The sequence below is a fragment of the Vulpes vulpes genome, chromosome 10 (assembly GCF_048418805.1).
Source record: "Vulpes vulpes isolate BD-2025 chromosome 10, VulVul3, whole genome shotgun sequence".
Taxonomy (NCBI): domain Eukaryota; kingdom Metazoa; phylum Chordata; class Mammalia; order Carnivora; family Canidae; genus Vulpes; species Vulpes vulpes.
In genome coordinates this window covers 50,160,627-50,182,485 of record NC_132789.1, presented here as the reverse complement: position 1 = coordinate 50,182,485, position 21,859 = coordinate 50,160,627, and the positions used below count along the sequence as shown (strand labels likewise).

The following is a 21,859-nucleotide window of genomic DNA, read 5'->3' as shown; positions in this document are numbered from 1 at the left end:
ATTTTCCAACCTCATGACATAGTTCTTACAACCATCCAGGCCCACAAGTGGATTCCATTTTTCAAGTGGAAGCAGTGAAAGCCAGAGAAGGTAAGCCATTCCTTCAAGGTCATCTAATCGGCTCTACAGGGCCCAAACTAGAATCCAAGTGAATTAGCCCTGGGGCCCTCCGTCTTCCCATTTTGTCATGCTGCTTCCAGGAAGCCTCTTTTATTCAGAAAAGTGAGATTCAAAATCTAAGAGAAGGTGTTATAGGTGAAAGATTCTGAAAGGTCAACACCTTGATCCAGCCTACTGATAAAAATAGTGTGGCTGGTCACTCAAAGGCCACTCAACCCTCAAAGAATCCTGGAACTCTTTAGAAACTAAAGGATTGGTGAGACTCTTCAGTGAGTGAGTATCTGTGCTGGGTATTTTTTGAGCTAATTTTTAAAAGAACACTTCTAATAGTAACAGTCCATCAGTAGGTGGGTATTTACTAAAGAAAAACCTTAGTAAAGATGCAGGAGCCCTGCCTGGCTAGGGGTCAGGGGAACAGGCCTTGCCTCTAATGTCTAACTCATCTTGAGACAGTCACTTCCCCTCCCTGGACTCCATGCTCTTCTTTGCAAAATAAGGGGGTTGTATTTCACTCAGAGCGGTCTCTTCCAGCTCTCACATTATATGTTGTTGTTGTTTTTGTGTTTTTAAAAATTTTATTTATTTATTCATGAGAGACACAGAGAGAGAGAATGAGAGAGAGGGGCAGAGGGAGAAGCAGGCTCCATGTAGGGAGCCTGACGTGGGACTTGATCCCGGGTCTCCAGGATCATGCCCTGGGCTGAAGGCGGCGCTAAACTGCTGAGCCACCCAGGCTGCCCTTGTTGTTTTTTTACTTTTTAAGTATTTTAATTCCAGTCAGTTAACATTCAGTGTTTTATTAATGTCAGGTGTACAACATAATGATTCAATAATTCCATACATTACCCGGTGCTCATCACAAAAAGTGCATTCTTTAACCCCCTTTACCTATTGACCATCGCCTACCCACTTGCCCTCTTGTTCTCTATAGTTAAGAGTCTGTTTCTCAGTTTGTCTCTCTTTTTTCCCTTTGCTTGTTTGTTTTGTTTCCTAAATTCCACATGTAAGTGAAGTCATATGGTATTTGTTTTCTCCCACTTATTTTGCTTGGCATTATACTCTCTTACTCCATCCATGTTTCCATTTGCCACATCCATCCACATGGATGCAAAGATTTCACCCTTTTTATGGCTGAATAATATTCCATTGTGTATATATACACCACATCTTCTTTATTCATCTATTAATGGACACATGGGCTGTTTCCATATCCTGGCTATTGTAAATAATGCTGCCATGAATATCATTATATGATTTTAAAGCATCAATAATTGGGTTTTATCCCCAAAAGCAGGGACTTGGAGGAAGTACATATTTCCAATAAAGTTAAAATACCAAGAAAACAAAATATTCTAGGGAAAGGATTGGTAGTTGTAAAAAGAAACACCAAATAGTCAAGGGATGCTAATACTTTAACATTATGCATGCATTTTTCAACATTTGAGATTTGTGTGGGACCTAATCTCTGCCTCTAGGGGTTCTCAAGTTGCTCTGAACTTTGAAGAAGGGATGGGAATTTACCAAAAGTCAAGGCCTCAGAGGGCATTCCAGGCAGAGTCTGTGGCATGTTCAGGGTCAGCAAAATGAGAATGGTTGGAACACATATTTCTAACAGGCCACAAGTGTATTATGCTTGTGTCCCTAACTAGGCTATAAGCACCAGGAGGGCAAGGCTCACGTAGCTCTTTTTCTTCAATGTTTTCAGGACCCAAATCATCTGCCTAAAGACAGAGGAATAAACAAGGTGACCCCCAGATGCCAGGCTCTCATATTATGATTGCCAGTTTAGAGTCACTGAGTGTGAAACCCTAGGTCTCTGCTCTGGGTCTCTGTCTCCTTGGTGCTCTTCTATCCTGTTATTTATTTTTGAGATGAAATTTCTGCTTGAGCTCAAAGTCAGGACCTGTGTTCTGACATGAATGGAGCTTGTTACGGTTAAAATGAGACCCAATATTTGACATTAGGATCATTCTAGAAAATCCAATTTTATGGAAGTCAAATTTATATGTAACTACATAATATATACTTTCATTCTCTTGAATTAGAAATACTATTGACTATCTTTGTTTCTTCTTCTAAACTCTGAGCCCAGTGGGGGCAAGAAATATATTTGTGTCATCTTGCCCACCTCTATTCTAACTTATCTACTACAGACCCAGGTGCAGAGAAGGTTCATTATATCTATTGAATACATGAGTAAATGAACAAGTGTATGAACAAATACCCTGAAGATGTGCAAACAAAGCTTAGGTAATTACTTGAATATGTTTTTTGAAAGATATTTAAGTACCTGTTACATGCTAGACACTTTCACAATAACCAAATAAGGTAGTTATTATTAATCCTCATTTTATAAATGAACAAATAAAATCCAAGAGAGACTTGACCTTTAAAATGTCACTTGACAACTACTAGGATACAGATCAGGGATTTGAACCAAGATTTTATTGATGCCAGGATGGTCTCCAGTGATTTTTTTTTTTTGAGGTCCTCCCAGCCATGGTGAGGTTGTATCACCTATGAAAGTGATCCCAAGCTACTCCTGTCTGCTCTTCCTTTACTGATCTCTTCCTCCTCTGCCCAATGGCAGAGATACAATGGCTCCAGAGAACATTACTCAAATGACAAATAAATAGCTCCATCTTGTGAAGGGCATCATGCCCATCCTTGTTGCAATAATGGCAGCTAGAATGAGAGCAATGATTTTAATTCCCCTCCTTATGATTTCCTTTTCATCTCCTCTAATGGATAGAGAAAAAGACAGCTTGGTGGCTCCAGCTCAATCTCTTCTGAGCACTGTGGGGCTGTGTGCTCCTGGAAGAGTGGCATTGACAGGCAGAGATATATGAGGCACACATGCAATTGTCTCTCAAACGCAGCAGTTTTTCAGCATTACCAATAAGCTAGATTGGATTAAGTATATTTGCACCAAAAGCAAAATAAATATTGCTTCATTTAATGCCACTAAAAGGTTGGGATTCAATTGCCCTTGGCCTGAGGCACCTTCTAGCTCTATTGATTAGCTAGTGTCAGAAGCCAGACAGTCTGTCATCAATAGCTCCTGCAAAATGCTTAGCAGGTGGGGTGGGCTCTACTATGGTGGAGATGGAGGGTGGTGGGCAGTGTCCTTTGTCCTGAGTAGAGGGATAAGTACAACACATCTCTTCCCCAACACCACCATCAGGATATTTAAAGCTTTTCCCTTACATTTCCTCTTAGATTATCACAAGGATGTGACCTGGGCTGTAAAGGCAAAGAGAATGGGTAAGAACATAGCAGGGTGCCTGGGTGGCTCAGTTGGTTGAGCATCTGGCTCATGGTTTCCACCCAGGTCATGGTCTCAGGGCCACGAGGTTGAGTTCTGCTTTGGGCTCCACGCTCAGTGTGGAGTCTGCTTGGGATTCTCTCTCTCCCTCTGCTCCTTCTGCTTGTGCTCTTTCTCTCTCTCTCTGAAATAGATAAATAAATCTTTAAAAAAAAAAAAGATAAGACTATAGGTTCCAAGTCACAAAGACTTGGGTTTGAGTCCCAGATCTATCACTGAGTAGTTTTGTGACCTTGGGCAAATTTGTGTGTTTTTCTCAAAGATCTGAAAGCACCAGGAGGGCAGGATCCGAATCTATTTCATTTGTCATTGAGTCTTCCATGCTGGTACAGTGTCAGACACATAGCCAGCTCTCATTAGACTGTATAAAAGAGAAGCTCAGAAAGCTTTAGTAATTTGCCTGTAGCCCAGCAAGGACAAGCGAGAGAGGCAAGACTTGAACCCATGGGTTCTAAAGCCCGTGTTCTTAGCTGTCACTCTATTCTCTCTTAGTAGTTCTGGGAGTCAGGTCAGCATCCAATTGAGGAGACTCATGTAAGGTGAAGGGTATATGCAACACCCTTAATTTTTAAATGGGAAAGCTGAGAGGCACTTGGATGCCTTGGTCAATTAAGTATCTGACTTTGGCTCAAGTCATGATCTCAGGGTCCTGGGATTGAGCCCTGCATCAGGCTCTCTGCTGAGTGTGTGTGTGTGGGGGGTGTCTGCTTATCCCTCTGCCCTGTCCCCTACTCATGCTCTCTCTAATAATCACATCTTAAAAAAAATAAATGGGGAAACTGGGTCTCAAATGGGGGCTAAGATGAAAAGTATCTTTATGCAAAGGACAAAAGATGGCCCCTTCCAAGCTGACAATCAGGTACCCCTTCTTTTTTTTTTTTTAAGATTTTATTTATTTATTCATAGAGACACAGAGAGAGAGGTAGAGACACAGGCAGAGGGAGAAGCAGGCTCCATGCAGGGAGCCCAACACGGGACTCGATCCAAGGTCTCCAGGATCAGACCCCAGGCTGCAGGTGGCGCTAAACCGCTACGCCACTGGGGCTGCCCCAGGTACCCCTTCTGAGTGGTGAAGTACACTTGCTCTGGCAGACGTGGGGTTGGGAGCAGTCACAGCCAGTCTGGCCCCTTGATCAGGAGCCTTGGGGGCAGTGCACAAACTGCATGTGCATGTAAGGCCGCCCTGGACATTCCCAAGGTCCATAGCAGAAGCAGAACGAGGTAGGCCCTCCTACCTCCAAGGGTCAGCAAGATCTTTACCCGGTAATGGTGGCCCTTCTGGCCAGGTAGGTGGTGGGTTGGGGGAAGGGTGTACTCAGATCACACCAGAAAAGGGATCATCTGTAACCTAATAATTCCTGGGCCTTTCCTTCCAGAACTTATCACTAGTGAACAAAGAGAAGTTTTGTTGGAGAGCCTTCTCCCTTCCCATGGAGAATATGTGCTCTGGGGTTTCAGTCTCCTTCCCTCCTGTCTCCTTCTTGGAAGCAACACCAGGCTTGGGGGGGATTTCTACATTGTGACTTAGAACAATTCGGAGAGTCACCAACGTAAATGACCCAACATTTCATAAAACCCAATGCCCACATCTCAAAGACCAGGAAATGGAGGCCAAGGTCACAGAGCTATGTAAGGGTAAAGTTGGAAGTTCATTCCAGGACCAACAGATTATTTTTCCCTCTGTAAGAACACTGACAAGGAGTAAAAAAAAACCATTAGCAAGGCCCAAGCAGGAACATTTTCTAAAGTGCACTGGCCCTTGCAGCTAGGAATCATCTATTCCAACTTCAGTGAGAAAGGACAAAGGAAACACAAAAGAGAAAAGTCCTTTAGGTCCTCACAAGCTCTGGGAGTAGGTGAGATCCCTCCCCACTTGGTCTAAGCCTGAAAAGTGGCTTAGATGGAGCATGGACACTGCCTGGACGAGATGTTGGCTTCGGCCACAGGTTAGCTGCGTGGCCTCTCTGTGCCTCAGCCCTCATCTGGGCAATGTGGATCTCGCTCACCTCGGAGGGCGGTTCGGAGGATTCATTGAGGTAAGCCACGGAAAATATTGGAGACACTGCCTAGTTTGAGAGCAGCGCGGCACCTATGTTAACTGGTCTCATGGTTTCATCTTGGCAGGACTGTCAGGGTCTTCCACAAACTGGTCCCCACATAATCCTCCAGCTTCTTCAGCTGTATCCCTAACCGGTATACCGGGCAAGGCTCACGCATTTTCCGTCCTATGAACTAATTGCAAGAAGATGCCCCCTCCTGGGGGCTGATGTAACTCCTCCAAGTCACAAGGCTCATCAGGCCTGGGCTGCCTGCCAACCTCCACCCGCCCTCTCCTAGCTGGTGCCTTTGTGTCGTGTGTGATCCTACACCGGGGTCTGTGGCTGTGACCGTGCACCCAGGCCACGTCAGACCATTTGGCCTTCCCCAAGGCTTTCTGGGCCCTCGGGTCCCAGGCAGCAAGACCAAGGCAAGGCACTGGGGCTCCCAGGCAGCAACCTGGGGTTGACGTCTGGCTCTCCTACTATCGTGGGACCTTCCTTGCTACATGCATCCTTCCTTGTCTGTAACATGAGGATAATACCTACCTCACAGGATCATGGGGCTGTTAGGAGGAACCTCCTGTTGTACTGTTACCAACACTACTGTTATTTAACATTATTCCTTTGTTTTAGAACGAGCTGCCAATCTCTTCCCCCTCCCCGTCAAGGCTCACCTCACACAACACGTCCTCCTTGAGGGCAAGCCCAGGGCCAGGCCCACCTCCATTCCCCTGCACAGTACCTGTGTGTGCTTCGGGAATGTCGGCAGGAGAGCAGTAGGGGAGGAGGGAGGTATAGGGTGAAAGAGGAGGGGGAAGAAAGGATTGAGTTGAAAGGCTTCTTAAGCAGAGTATGAGTGCCAGCAAAGGCACAGGTGTGAGCAAGAGTGGGCAGGTCTAGGCCCTTACAAAGGAGTGTAGGAAGGCAAGAGGAGCAGATGGAGGGTGTTAGTGCAAGAGCAAGTGGGACAGCGGGACAGGAGCCTGAGAAGGAAGTTCCTGGACGCTGCACGTGCTTGAACACCAGGCTGCAGAGTTTGGTTCTTGCTGATGGCCCGCAGGGAGCCAGAGGAGGATGTGACACAGAGAACAAATACCAAGCAAGCGGTGGTTTAGGAACTAAGACCCCCAAGTGACAAGGTTCTTGGTCTATTGTTTTGCTCTTCCAGACCCCCCAGCCACTCATTCTGGGTTACTGGCTCCTCAGAGGCCTGTTTTTGCTGTAGAATCAATTATTAAAATCAACTTGCTATCAACTCTAACTTTGAAATGCTATTCAGCTGCTTGCAGGGACAGAGATGGGGGGCTGCCTCCGCAGACATCTAGCCATCTGGACTCTTCTGTGGAACCTGGCTGGGAAGCTCATTTGAATAATTGGTTTTGGCGGTGTGCACTTGTGGGTTAGACACCTGATTACACTGCCAGCCCCAGTGTCCTTTCAGCCTCCTTAGAAACATTGCTCGGGTTACATAAAGCCGGAGAGTGTTTCTGGGAGGTGAGGCCTGTCTGGCCCCTCTTGTCGCTTGCACTTCATCTTGACTCTGTGGCTCACTCACTGTGTGACCTTGAGTGAGTTACTTAGCCTCTCTGTGGCTTTGTCTCCTCTTTGTTCAGAGACAGAGTGGCTCCTACCCTGCCTATATACCACAGGCTTCTTGTAAGGCTCCAGGAAAAGACAGGGGAGTTGTCACTTAGCAGAAATGCAAGTGGAGAGAGGTAGGTTGAGGAGAGCTCAATGTCAGGAAGCAATGTGCGTGCGGGCTGTATCAGAGGTATGTTCCCTTGTGATGGCCCCTCCCTACTCCTTCTACTCCATTAGCTGGCTCTATGAACTTAAGAGACTTTCCTAATCTCTCTATGCCTCAGTTTCCTCACCTGTAAAATGAGAATAATGATAGAGCTGTTCTGGGAATTAAATGGAACTACCCAGGCAAAATGCCTAGAACAGTAGCAAGCCCCAAAGGTTCGATAGATGGCAGCCATTCATCATGACCATCGTCACCATCGTTATCATCATCATTATAACTGTTCAGTCCTGGACACTAGGCCTCAAAGGCAGACAATGACAAACCTGTGGAGCATGTTCAGAGGACAACAGGAAGGACGGGGAGGGGAATGGATTCCAGATCGCGTGTGAAAAGTTATAAGGCCTTGGGGGATGTCCAGCCAGGAGAACAGGAGCCGGCAGTGGTTGGAGTGGAGCGTGGGGAAGTAGGGGGAAACGCGGTCTTCAGACAGCTGAAGGGCCACCACGTAGAAGATAGACTAAAACCTGATAATCCTTCAGGGGTGAGGCAGGAGGGATGGGCTGGCAGATTTAGCCTGAGTCTCAACACTCTCTGACAGTCCAAGCTGGCAGCTCGGTGATGCTTTAGAAGGGAGGCAGCCACCCAGGCCTGAAGGTGGACAGGAAGAGTGGGGCCCAGCCATCACTCAGGGACACTGCTGAGGGCATCCCTGCCCTGGGTGGAGCACTCCAAGGCCGACGGCACCATGACAGGGGCAGCGAGCGGGGAGGGGGTGGGTGGCGGGGTGGGAAGGAGGCACAATGAGTTGGTCAGACCTCTTGGTGACGCGATCCTTGCAGAGGGCCTTTGGTTTCTCCTTCGAGCTTGAGGAAAAGTGCAGTTTTTATGCCATCAAAGAACAAACAGAATATTGACATGCATTTTACATTTTACATAGCTGATTTCATGTTCTATCCTACGTTGGAAAGTTTAAAATGTTTCCTCCTTTGGAGGTTGGGGTGGGCAAGGTCAGCCAGTTAGGATGCCCGTGCACACGCGTGTGTGTTGGAAACACCTTGCCTGGCATCACCCTCTGCCATGCTTAATGACATTCGGTGGTGCCCATCTCTCATCTCCTGTCTGTGGCTGGTGGATTCCTATATATCTTCCATCCTTCAAAAACCCTCATCACTGCTGGTCAGAGGGAAGCCTTGCTTGATTCCTGGACACAAGGTAGCGGGAGGTGAAATCCGCAGTAGGCTAGGGTTGGTCAGCCTGCCTGGATTCGTAAGCCTGCTCTGACCCTTCCTGCCGGGGGACCCGAGGCAAGCACCTTGCTGCCTCTGTGCCTCAACTTCCTTCTGTACTGAAAACGGGGCTAAAGAAATCGACTCATAAATACAGAGAACCAATTGGTAGTTGCTGGGGTAGGGCATGGGCAAAATAGGTGAAGGGAATTGAGGGGAACAAGATGCCAGCTATAAAATAAATAAGTCCTGGACATTAAAAGAACAGACTAGGGAATATAGTTAATAATTTGTAATAACGCATGTGGGTAGATGGTGACTACAGTTAAACTGAGCACTGAGTAATGTACAGAATCGTCAAATCGCGGAAACTGATATAATACTGTGTATCAACCACACTTAGTACAAATCCTTAAAAGTGTTATTTTGAAATTACATTTTCACTGGAATTGTGTAAAATCCTTTCTCCTCTAGTTTTTGGCCACTTTCTAAAAATGTCCTTGTGAATTAACTTTAAATGTCCTTTATTTTTTTAATACTTTATTCAAGGTTTTCTTAGGGATTTCAGTAGTTCCTCATGTATTGATTAAATAGCGTCCTACCGTGTTCTTCAGTTCCAGTGTTTTAAGTTCTATAACGTAAACATTTTTCACATGAGAAAGACAGGGCTCTACTGCTCCCCCCCACCCCCGCCCCGCCCGGGCTATTGCGAGCGTTAAATGAGATGCTATGTCTAATGCATAGTTAGGAGGCACTTAGGCATTAGCTCCATTAGCTGGGCCTCTGCGGCATCACACGCACGCTCCTCCAGTGCAAACACTGGGCTTCTTATTGGCAAAGGCTGCTGATTTCCATCTGCTTCCCTAAGGCCCAGCACAGGGCCTGACACTCAGCAGGCCCTCAATAAACCTTAGTTAAATTGGATTTACGGCACCGGAGCATCCTTGGCTACGTGAGGAGCACCAGGGCCCGGAGACACGACGTGGTGCGGGTCCGCACGCGGGAGGGGTGTGCATTTCCACCGCGGGTCTGTGGCGCCACGCTATAAAGCTGAATCATTTCTGCACCACCCCGAGGGGTCTATTGGTCTCCCCCACCTCCCCGCTTCCGAGAAGCACTGAGGTTTTCTGAAGATGAGAAATTTCACAGCATCCTGCTATCTTTGGGGTAACTGCGTATTTTATGATGACTAATAGGCAATTACTATGGTAATATTGCAATTCAGCATGTGTGAGGTTTGGGAAATGAGAAATTATGGGTAACTACTTTGGACTCATTTCTATGGTAACAAAAAGTAATTGTCATTAAATACCAGTTATACTGAGGCTGTACCTGGTAATTATAGATTTTTATGCCCAGAAACATAAATAAAACCAATAAATTTATTCAAAGGTCTATGACTGTTTACTTATACGGGGCTCTATGGAATACACAATGACAAGCATCTAATTAAGAAATGCAAACCCAACACAGAGTTTCATATTGTCATATGGAGATGGAGAGTCTGTTTTTCAAATGCAAGGCAACTCGTGCATTACACATGCTCCGAAGAAGAAGTCAGCGCACTGGGGACGGGAGGGAGCAAAGGGAGAGGTGGAGGAAGAGGAGGAGGCAGAGACAGGGCGCAAGTGCTGCCACATGTGTTGGCAGGCACGTCTGAGGCAGGACGTTGAGAATTGCCACCCCCCTGAATTGACTCCGCTGCAGACCGACTCGGCCTCTCATCCTTACCCCAATGGCCTTCCAACTGGGAGCTGCCCTGCAGCTTCCTGGCTCTGTAACACCTGAAATTACAGGATTCATCCCTCAAGACGTCTAGGCTTCAGATGCCCCAGAACCCTCTGGAGATGCTCACGTGGCGTCAGTAGTGGTACCGTTCCTACTTTTTTTTTTTTTATTAAGGTGACATACACATAAAATTTACCATCTTAATCATTTTTAAGTGTATTTTTAAGTTCAGTGGTACTAAGTACATTCTTAATGCCATGCTAGCATCTCTACTATCCATCTCCAAAATTCTTTTTGTCTTGTAAACCTGAAACTCTATACCCATTAAACCCTGTGTCCCCATTCCCCCCTTCCGTCTAGCCCTTGGTGACTGATACAGAAGACAAAGGCAAAAGAAAAATTAAATTTCCTTACTACTTACAGCCCATTGACAAGTCCTTGAAACAGGCAAAGTGACCTTCCTCTAGGAACTCAGCTACCTTGATGTTAACACTTTGCTGAGGGCAAAAGGCAATCTTAGCCCGACCCTCCGGGACCCTGTAAGTCTACTTTAACATAGAAAAATTCCTTTGTAAACTTCCTTTATCTCTACCCCTCAAGATACATGTTGGCGATCATCCCCCAAGCATATGACCCACCGATGCACATCTGCAGGGCCTCATGACGAAGTTTTTATTAGATGGCAATAAATTATCTGTTCCCAAAATAGCTAGCCCCCTCAAAGTCCTGAAAACCTTGCTTCCAGATTCCTTACAGACTTACCCTATCCCCTCCCCACTTGGAAGTGTATAATGGGCCACTGCTCATGACCCCAGTGCAGCTCTTTCTGCCCACAGGTCCTTTCTCCATGCTTTAATAAAGTCACCTTATTGCATCAAAGATGCCTCAAAAATTCCTTCTTGGCCTTGACTTCAAACCCTAACATGCTTCCTACATCAGTAACCACGAGTGATTCTACTTTCTATCTCTGTGATTTTGACTACTCTAAGTACTTCATATAAGTGGAATCATACAGTATTTGTCTTTTTGTGACTGGCCTATTTCACGTAGTATAATGTCTGCAAGTTCATCCATCCTTGGTGTAGCCGTACCAATTTTGACAGAGCCTTGCCCCACTGTTACTAATAAATGATGGAAGATGCCTTCCACCTCATATTCCTCCTCCATGAGGAAAGGAGAGAAACTGAGGCCATGGGAGAGAAGTGTCTCGCCCAAGGACAAGAAGGCTCAGGAGAGTGGGGAAGGGTAGCGCGCCAGTTCTCTGCTTCTACCTCCAACTTGTAAGGCAAAGGCCATGTCAGGAATCCAGAGAGTCCTGGATACACCATGTGACTTTGAACATGTCTCCACCTTCACAGCCTCAGTTTCCCCTAGGCTGAAATGGATATAATAAAAACTAACTTCCCTTTCTCGAAGAGTTGTTGTAAAGATCAAATGTGCCTTTTAAGTGGCTTTAGAAGTATAATGTCCTAGACGGTAGCAACATGTGGCTGCGAAGCCAGAGTGTGCTAAATGGTAATGGTGCTCATCGTCGTATTTGTGCCCCACCAGCGTAAGATCAAGACGAGCGGGCTTAGGCGGCCATGTGGGTATGAGTAAAAGGGTTGAGGAGGGGAGGCAGCTGGCCAGAGCCCCCCCACACTGGAGATTGTAGCTGAATTTACTTCTCCATCCAGGAAAAACATATCTAAGGCCCGTTCCATGCTGGGCACTCGGGATTTTGGGGACAGCGATGGACAAAGGCCTGACTTCACGAGTCTGCTGTCTAGAGATGGAGGCCGTCATTAAACAAGTAGTTACATAAATATGCACACGATGGCCAGAGCTGGGCAGGGTGGTGGAAGGGTGGTGCCCATGCCCGGGGACAGCGCAGTGGGAGGCCACCTTCTCCTCCCCGCGGCTCTCAGAAGGTCTTCCCAGGAGCTGGCCGTAAGCCTCAGATTGAGCAGAAAAAAAGGCCCGTGTCACTGGGGGGACAGTGAGCCAGAGAGTCCAGCTGCCAGGTGTCACGATTACAGGCCACCGCGTCATCACTGTGTATAGTTACATCCTCTAAGGATGCGGGGGCTCCTGTGGGGTGCACTGGAGGTGCTGGGAAGCCGCAGAGGGCCCCCCCAGGGCCCCCAGAGGTCGCGTCCAAGAGCAGAGCCGCTGGCTGGTCAGCAAATGCTGCGGCCCCCCACGTCAAGAACATCATCTGCAGCGCTGCACTGCCGTCAGCTGCACTTAAATGCTATTTGCTCTATGTAGAGGGACTTGTCTTATTAAATATAAATCGCGTGATTAAACCTCGGAAATCTCCTGCCTTTCCTTCCTAGATTGGGTTGCACGTCTCCTTAGTGTAGAAAAAGAAAAGGGGGGAAGGAGGAGGAGGGCAGGAGGGCAGGCCCGTGTCTTGTCCTCTGCATCAGGGCTGGCGTGGCCGCGCAGGCCGCAGGGAGGACTGCAGACCCATGGCCCTGGCTGCTCCTCGCAGGCCACACGACCCGAGGCAGACTGTCTGGCTGCCCTGAGGCCTGGGAGACTGCGCACCGTCGGGGATGTTGGCAGTGAAAGAGCAGGAGCGAGTTGGTGACGCGGCGGTGTGCGTGCCAGCCTGTTTCTAGCACTGCCATGCGTTCCTCCGAGCTCCGGCTCTGTTTTCTGCCCTAGACTTCTGACGAGCATCCTTCCCTCCCCCCCCAACTCCCTTCCTTGCTAATTGGAGTAGATTCTCATTATTTGCAAGCAGAGGAATCTCAGCGAACACCCTCCTTCACAAACTTGCTCAAGGATTAAATAAGATAAGTGTATGAGTGCTTGACATGGCACCGGGCGGGCGCAGAACTCCTGGAGTGGTATCTCCCCAGATGAGTTTAATAAACTCCGCTGATACCCTGGGGTCCGAGGTTGGTGGCAGTTGGAGGAGGTGAGGGATGGAGGGGGAACCAAGTTGTACAGGGAAAGGGTTCCTTGACTCATCTTTGGGCAGCACGGGGTACTATATCACCCTCTTGAGATTCCTGGTGATTAGCATATTCGGAACTGAAAGATCTTATTGTAAAAGAACACATTGAATTTTGCTTAACTCTGTGTTTCCCAGACTCCTTTCTCCCCTGCCATGCCTAGGCAAGTGCCCCCAGGCAGTGGGACACACTGCTGTAGCCAGGGAGGACTGGCCTGGAGCACGTCTAGGGCACCTTGAAGCTCTCAATCCTGAGTTTTTATTATTATTTTTCAGTTTCTCCAAATCTTTAGTAGTGAATTCTCATGATTGATAGGCCCTTTGTTGCAATTCAGAGCTGTTTTAGCAACAGGATTAATGCCTGTGGTTAGAGATTTGTCTCCAGCTCTTATAATGAGAAACACATATTCGCACTAGGAAAACGTTGGGGGTTTAAACTTAGTAGAGAACCACTTCTGAGGGTTGGAGCTCTTTTACCCTAAAATCCCCAAATGAGAATAATCCGGAGCTTGAAAACATATAGAAAGCATCACCACCCCAGTGGCCAGCGGAAGCCCAGAGAGGGGAGACATTTTGGTCAAGGTCATAGACCTCTTTCCAATGTGCCATCCCTGGACAGCAGATGCTGACATAAATAAGTGTGTAGAGTGGACAGCATTGACCTCTTTCTGACCACTGCCGCTCTTGTAATTAAACAGAAATGTTAACATAAATCAAATGGTCTTTCCACCACCATTACCACTAACAGTGCATTCTGTCCAGGGAAGGTGGGAAGGCATTGCTCTCAGGCCTGCAGCAACCCATAAAACCTGCCAGCACTAATGAACCATTGCTTGAGCCAATTAAGAGAGGAAGCAAAACTGTCTTTAATTAAGGCGTCATGTATCCCATGGGCTCTCTCTAACTGATACCCAGAGGTATTGGGAAGCCCCTCTGGACCCAGTTGCCATGCTTCTGGAGACCAACTCTGTTTAAATGGACCTGGATGGGTATTAAAAAATATGGGTTCTAATCTATGCCACTGACCTTATCTAAATCCTATCTCATGTGTAGGCCTTAGTTACTTTATCAATAAAGTCATCCCTTCACTCATACTCATCAATAGGTTTTTTTTAAAAAATATTTTACTTATTTATTCATGAGAGACACAGAGAGAGGCAGAAACATAGGCAGAGGAGAAGCTCCCTGCAGGGAGCCTGATGTGGGACTTGATCCCGGGACTCTGGGATCATGTCCTGAGCTAAAGGCAGATGCTCAACCACTGAGCCACCTAGGTGCCCCCATCAAATAGTTTTTAAGCATCTATTGTGGGCTGATTGCTGCTGCCAAGCATCATAGGCACAAGGACAACGAAGGCTCAGTCCCTGCTCTCTGTGGGCTTGAAGGCCAGTGGGGTCCATGCAGTGGCATAAGTCTTATTCAATAACCAGGCCTGTGGGAGCTTAGAGGATTAAGCAACTAATTCTGTTTGGGGGTTTGGGGTTTTCAGAAGAGACACAAGCTGTGTTGTGAAGAAGAGTTAGAAAGATAAGGAAGGGATAGCAGGTTCTAGGTACAGGGCAGCCTTGAGGAAGGTAAGGAATCAGAGGCCAACAGGACATGCCTAGGGAACTAGGCTTTACCTTGAGTGGCCAGAGTAACCGTTCTAAGAGCAGAGGGTGGGAGATGAGGCAGATAGACATCAGCTCACACAGAGCCTCTCATGCAGAAGTTGCAAGGCGCTGGATGTTACTTTGAGGTTGTGGGACTAATTCACTCTAAAGATGTGCAGTGTGGGCAGTGAAGATAGATAACTAGTTAGTCGTTCACTGGCTGTGCGACTTGGGGCAAGTCTGTTGCCTCAACTGTCAAATAAGAGTAATAACACTACCTCAGAGGACTCAATGTTCTATTGGCAGATGATCCACCGGGCAGTGAAATTTTAGGCTATAAATTATGGTGCTCAGCTGGGAGAAAGAGAGTTCAAGGTCTGAGGACATGAGTGAGTACTTGAGCTAGCTTGTATGCCCACATCAGAGAGAAATGCTGCTCAGATGACCTGGGAAGCCACTCTCCTTCATTAATGATCTCCAAGAAGAAACACAGAATCAAAACAGTAATTGCTATAACCACCATATGATACTCTGCAAAGCACATCCGTCTCCACCATTCCTTTTGATTCTCACCAGTGTCCTGTCAGGTATGTGATCATTGCCTTCATTATGCAAGAGAAACTGAGCATCAGACTGGAAAGTGAATTCTCCGAGGTTACATGGGAAGTAGGTGCCGAAACGGATTGTAGCTCTCCTGATTCCTGGTTCAGTGAGCTGACCAGAAAATCTCAGCAAGTTACTTCAGCTGGCTGTGCATGACACATCCAAGGCTCGTTAGCCACATTCTCAATAACCAAGGGGAAACTTCCTCTAATGAACTCATGGGTAATACAAAAATTCTTTCTCAAAAATATATCCCCTTTTTCTCCTGCTTCCATCCCACCATCCCATGACTACTAGCTTCCAAGCTTTCTCCCCTGCCCCTCACCTGTAATTTCCCAGGTAGACTCCATCAGGGTTGAGCATTGGTGCAATCTTGAAGACCAGGTGTTCCCGTAGGACATGGGCAATAGGGTGCTGGCTTATGAGGAAGTCAATGATCCCTAGGGAAAGAGAAGAATCTGGGTTAACCTCAAAATGTTTCAAGAAGGAGGGAGCACAGGGATGCCTGGGTGGCTCAGCGGTTGAGCATCTGCCTTTGGCTCAGGGTGTGATCCCGGAGACCCGGGATTGAGTCCCATACCGGGCTCCCCGCAGGGAGCCTGCTTCTCCCTCTGCCTGTGTCTCTGCCTCTCTCTGTGTGTCTCTCATGAATAAATAAATAAAAAATCTAAAAAAAAAAAAAAAAAAAAAAGAGAGGAGGAGGGAGCACATTTTCCTCAGCTTAGAAGCAGTAAAAGCTCCAAAGGTAATTTTTGGCCTAAGTTGTCAACCACTATGGGTATATGGCTATAAATTAGGTGTTGCCTGGTGACTTTTACAACTTATAGCTCTGTTTCCAAGAGACAGTTCAAGACTTAATGTTGAAGCCAACGGGCAGACGGGAGAGTGCATGTTCTGCTATAGAGCACTATGCGGGAGCCTAAGAAAAGAGCATTTTAGTTTTACCTTGGAGGGCCCAGATTTTGACAGAGATAGGGGAGAGGTAGGAAAACTCCAAACAAAGAATTAAGAGATACTCTCTAATGTCTAAGTGTGGACATTGGATTGGATGACTACGGCATTGGGACTCTAGGGATCTAAACCCTCCTGTTGCTGACGGTCACACCAGAAGGCAGAGAGCAGCAGGAATTTGGTTAAAGTCACCTGAGGAGAGGGAGGTCTCTTCACTATCCCAACTCTGCCCCTTCCCCACTTGGAAGACCCTCTGTTCACAGATTCTGGGGCCTGTTGTCCTTGCTGCTTCTCACTGTCACCAACGCTTGCCTCCAGGTCACCAAACTGAGAAACGTTGAATTCTCCATGACTCTCCTCTCTCAAACAGGCAGTCCCCAAGTCTCTTTCTTGAATCTAGTGTAGCTGCCCTGTGTCTCCGTCCCTCTGCTGCTTATCTATCCTAGGCCACCACGCCAGCTGGCCTGAATGACTGCGACCACTTGTGGAACATGAAGCCAAAGAGATCTTCCTAAAGTGCAAATCTGAGCCTAATACTGCCCTCGTTGGCTTCCTTCTGGCAATAGCCTGCATAGTTTGACAGGAGAGGGGGTGAAGAAACAACCTGAGTCCTCAACTTTCCCTCCCCTTCTCCACATTTCTACTTCTGCAGAGACCTGGGGAAAAAATTGGCAAAATGGAGCTCTGGCATTCCATGAAATAACTGTAATGCTGGAAAGCAGTAGGAGGGTGCACAACCCTCCCTAAGTGTAGAAGGGAACTCCTTTCCTGCTGGAGAGAGAAGGAAAGGCATCAAGGAGAAAGAAGCTTTTGAGCTCACCCTGAAAGATAAGCATGTTTTGACAGACAGACAGGAGGAAGCAGCAGGATAACCAAGAACAATCCATGTGCCGGCAGCAGGCACTTAGCTCCTGGAATGATAAATGGTTCCCCAGCACATCCCAGAGCTGCTGTGACCAGTGAGGGACATCTCAGGCTTTTCATTAGGCCAGGGCTCAGAATCCATCGGCAGCCGAAAGCCAGTTGGACATCATTTACTTCTCAACCAACGCGGCAGTAGACCAGATGCCCTAATTTATTTGTTGGTCTTCATATTAAAACTGCAGTTTGCCAGTAAACAGGCAGGGTAATGATGCCAGGTGCCCTTGTTAGGGGCTAATAATTGCTTAATCTGTCCACTAATTGACCCCAGCTCCCGGGGCAGCCCTCCATCAAGGAGCCAGCCTGCGCTCAGGGCCTGGCCACGCTGCTTCAGAGGATGGCAGAGAATGGCTTCTGGAAATGGAGTAGCTCATTGTGATCCATCCTCCTTCACAGATGAGCAGATTAATTGGGCTGCCAATTAGGCAGCTAATAAAAGGATGAGAGAAGACAAAGCCAGGCCAGAAGCTGCAGCCATCCAGAGCTCTCTCTCCCATAGTGAGCATAGGGCAAGGAGAGCAGAGGTTTTAGACTCATCTCTTGGCTTGAGGTCAGATATAGTTCAACAGGAATCATTCCCATCGATCAGGAAGTTGGGAGGAGAGCCTTGGCTTTTGTGTGTGTGTGGAAGGGGCCGCAGGTGGCTAGTGGAGAGGAATAGGAGGAGAAATGCTGGAGAAAGTAAGAGTGGAGAGGAAATGCCACCCCCGGCCACAGGCCAAAAACATCACACGGACTGAGGAAGCAGAAGTCCTTGGACACCTGCATTTGGACCCTAACTGGTTATAAACTGAAAATCTATTAGCTTTCTCTGCCCAGTTTTCTCATCTTGATACAGGGATAATAATGTCCAGTCAGGAAGACTGCTGTGTGACTGGGTTAGAACACCTGTACTTGAACTGCCTGACACTGACACAGCACAGGGAAATTGCAAGGTGTTTTAATCAACTCCCTGAGATTGGAGATTGAGAGGCAATGAGGGTAGAAAAAGCAGAATGGAATTTGGAACTTAGAGTCGGTCTGTGAAGTTTGCTAGCTATGAGCTTTGGGAACAAGGGTGTTGAATTGAAGAAGCCAACGAACCAGCCATCCGAGAACCTGCGTTCTAGTTGTGGCTCAGTTACTCCGTGAGCTTTAGAAAGACTCCTGCCTTCTCCCATCCTTAAAGTTAGGAGAAAGAAATCAGAATCAGTAATTCCCAAGGACACATTCCACACTGGCAGTCTGGGCTTCCATCTTTTTCTTCCTCTCCTCCAAAGTAGTAGGATCTTCATCTATCAAGTGAGGAGAATAATCTCCCTCCTGCAAGGAGGCACAATCAAACTCCTGAGATCAGTCTCTGCTCCTTTGGTAAACAAGTTTGCTTGGTTCTTTCTTTTGAACCGAAACTATAGCCAGATCAGAGAGATCCCTGCTTGGGCTGACCTCAGCCTGGTCATGATGAACATCACCAGGCAACCCCAACTAGGTATTCATTGTTATTTCTCCCAGTGTACTTGGTTCAGCAGGTGCCTAGTAAGTGCCCATTGATAGACTGGCCCCAGGAATTCATTTGACCTTGACAGAGTATAGGGTTAACTGAACTGAAAATCGTTAATTCTTTTTTTTTTTAAGATTTTATTTATTTATTCATGAGAGACACAGAGAGAGGCAGAGATACAGGCAGAGGGAGAAGCAGGCTCCCTATGGGAAGCCCGATGCGGGACTCCATCCTGGGACCCTGGGATCACAACCTGAGCCAAAGGCAGACACTCAACCACTGAGCCACCCAGGTGCCCCCAAATCACTCCTTCTACAAACATTCACAGGGCCAGGTCCACACCATACACCTGGCATTCTGAAATACGTAAGTGGTTCCTGCCCTAGAATGTCTATGGTGGGAAAGCAACTTCCACTGGAGCAACTGGCTCAGGGGGCAACAGCCCAGGGAGCCAGGAGAACCCAGAGGGCCTGGGAGGGGCTGCGGAGAATGGAGATGTGAAGGATGAATGGAGTGAGCCCGACGAAGGGATGCCAAGAGCAGGTGTTCCAGGAAGGGGGATTCCACACAAAGCCTGGAAGGCAACGAAGAAGAAGGCCCGTCTGGTAGTGAAGAGCTCTTCAATTCGGGGACACAGTGTCGTGATTAAAGGCACAGACTCTGCAACTGGACTACCTGGGTTTGAACGGCTGTGTGGCCTAACCTCTCAGCTCCACCTCAGTTGAGAAGGAAAGAATAAAACAACCCCTGGAAGTCGTTGTGAGGATCTCAGTGAGTTGGTAGAAGCAAAGTGGCACGTGGGAAATGGACATGAAGGGGTGGGGACAAGAGGATGTTGAGAGAGAAGGGGAACAGCTAGATGGGGACCTGCCAGGCCAGCTGAAGAATATAAAGGGCACAGGAGACCACTGCCCAGTACAGGGGCAGATCTGGGCTCTCCTGACTACAGCAGGGAATGCGGTTTGGGAGGAGGGAGTAACAGAGGGCCCGGTGTCCTGGGGGTGGACAGGGTGGGGTTGGGGGGGCAGACAGAACAGAGGGCCAGAGAACAGAAAGAGGCTTACAGTCAGGAACCAGGTCTGACACAGCACCGACTGCAGCCACCAAGGCCCAGAAAGTCATGAGGATGTGCAGGTGCCAGGGTAGCGGTGTGGATGGGTGGTGACACTGACGATGACATTATTTGTCTACCGTCCCCAAGAGCATCACAACTCTTCACTGAAATGACACGATCCTGAGGAAAGCTGATCCCTGAATGATGGAGAAGTTTCCGGTCCTTGGCACAATGGGGCCTCAAAATGGAAAGTAAGCTCAGTTATGGAAAAGTAGGGAAAGTTCTGTTTCCTGTGCCCAGAGGCTTGGGGATTGAGGCTTGCATCTGCTGTTCAAGTCTTTCTTCCCTCCAGACTGTGAACCTTGGGAGGCAAGGACAGGTCTACATCTCTGTCACCATCTTGTCAGTGTGTGGCTCAGAGCCAGGCTAAGGGAACATCCTCAGTAGGTACGTGTGACATGAATGAGTAAAGATGGACCAGTGATGTATGTTCATTAGCTGGGTGACCTGTCATCTCACTGGCTCCATGTACAGATAGAAAAACAAAGTCAGGGTGGCGACATCATCATCTCACAAGGGCCTAGGTGGGACTCAGATCCAGTTCTACTGGCTTCAAAGTGGTGCCTTTTCCATTAAGGCAATACAGAGAGTCAGGAGTCTATTTGCATGTGATTTGTAGAACGATTTGCATATATGCCTGCATGATTTTCTCACCAGAGAGTTCTGTGTGAGGTTTATTGTTGTTGCCTCGACCAAGAGGCAATATGTTGCAGTGGGAAGAGCCCGGGCTTTAAGCAAGGCAGTTGGGGGTCTCTGCTGGACCCAGAGTGGGGGGGTCACATGACAACAGCCACTGTAGGCCTTCCCCTGACCTGGCCCCTGTCTGCCTGGAGCCGAGCCCAAGGGTCTCAATTTATGGAATCACGGGGATTCTGGTCCTGAAGAACCTGAAGCTCACAGTCATGGTTCTTACCCTTCCGCCTCCCACCCTGACCGTTTCACAGATGAAAAGACAGAAGCTCAGGGAAGTGAAAAGCCCATGACAACCCCTTAGTGGGCTGGTGTTAAACACTTATAATGGGTGGCTGTAAGGGACAGAGAGAGAGAGACAGAGAGAGAGAGAGAGAGAGGAGAAGAGAGAGATTAGGTGAGGGATTAGAGGTGGGAGGAAAGCAGTGGGGGAGGGGAGGGAGGAAGGGGCAAAGGTCACCACTTTGTTGTAGGAAACCTTCGGTTGTGCTTGGTCCTGGTGGTTGTGAGTGCATGGTGTGTGTGTGTGTGTGTGTGTGTGTGTGTGTGTGGCCCCTCCCCTCATCTGCCCAGGGTAACCTGTGGAGTGAGCTCCCTGAGGGAAGGCCAGCTCCGTCTCCATTGTCTAGGCCCTAGTGGGCACGTTGGCAAGTGGCAGCAAGGCTCACTTAACCCCACAGCAGCCCCTTGAGGACTGTATTGCTGCCCCCATCCTGCAGGTAAAGACACAGAGGCTCTGAGAGTTGGGGACTGGCCAAAGGTCTCAACCAGGAGTGGAGTGGTAGGACTCACACTGAGGCCCTGGCTCTGCCTACCTCCTCACGCGGCCCTCCAGAGGCTGGCGTGCCTTGCCTGCACTAGCGGGCCTAAGTGCTGATTTGATTGATTGGATTACAAAGGATCTGCAGAGGACAAGTGTTCTGCAAATGGCACTTTTCAGTGAGAGTTGTCCCAACAGCCCCAGCTTCAGTGAAAGAACATTCACCCGACCAGAAATCAGATACCTGAGGTCTAGTCCTGGCCAAAGCTCTGGCCTGCAACCCAGTCCTCCAGGTGCAGAAGTGAGGCGGGTTCTGCTAATGGCTCTCTCAGGAAAGCAGCATGGAAGGAGGTGGGCTGGGGTGCACAGCACAGAAGCCACACACCAGGGTTTGGGGGCCCTGTAGGGTCAGGGGAACTGTACCTGACACCCACTAGGTGCTCCATAGGAACACTTACTGAGCGCTTCCTGTATTCCAGACACTGTCCTAAATGTCATTTAATCTTCACAAGAACCCTATGAGGCAGGGTTTCTATTGTCACTTCCCCTTTCAAGATAAAGGAACTGAGGCATAGAGAGGTTATGAAATGTCCCCAAGGTCACACCGCACTACATGGGG

At 48.0% G+C, this 21,859-nt stretch overlaps 1 protein-coding gene across 13 annotated transcripts in view; it reads right to left on the bottom strand.

The window, feature by feature from the left end:
- LOC112914739 (BEN domain-containing protein 5) overlaps positions 1 to 21,859 on the bottom strand; it is a 1,350,915-nt gene that overhangs the window by 100,457 nt on the left and 1,228,599 nt on the right. For all 13 annotated transcript variants that reach the window (XM_072724031.1, XM_072724033.1, XM_072724038.1 and 10 more), the window contains one exon: positions 15,650 to 15,764. In XM_072724031.1, coding sequence (XP_072580132.1) covers positions 15,650 to 15,764 — 115 coding nt within the window. The remainder of the gene's footprint in view (positions 1 to 15,649; positions 15,765 to 21,859) is intronic.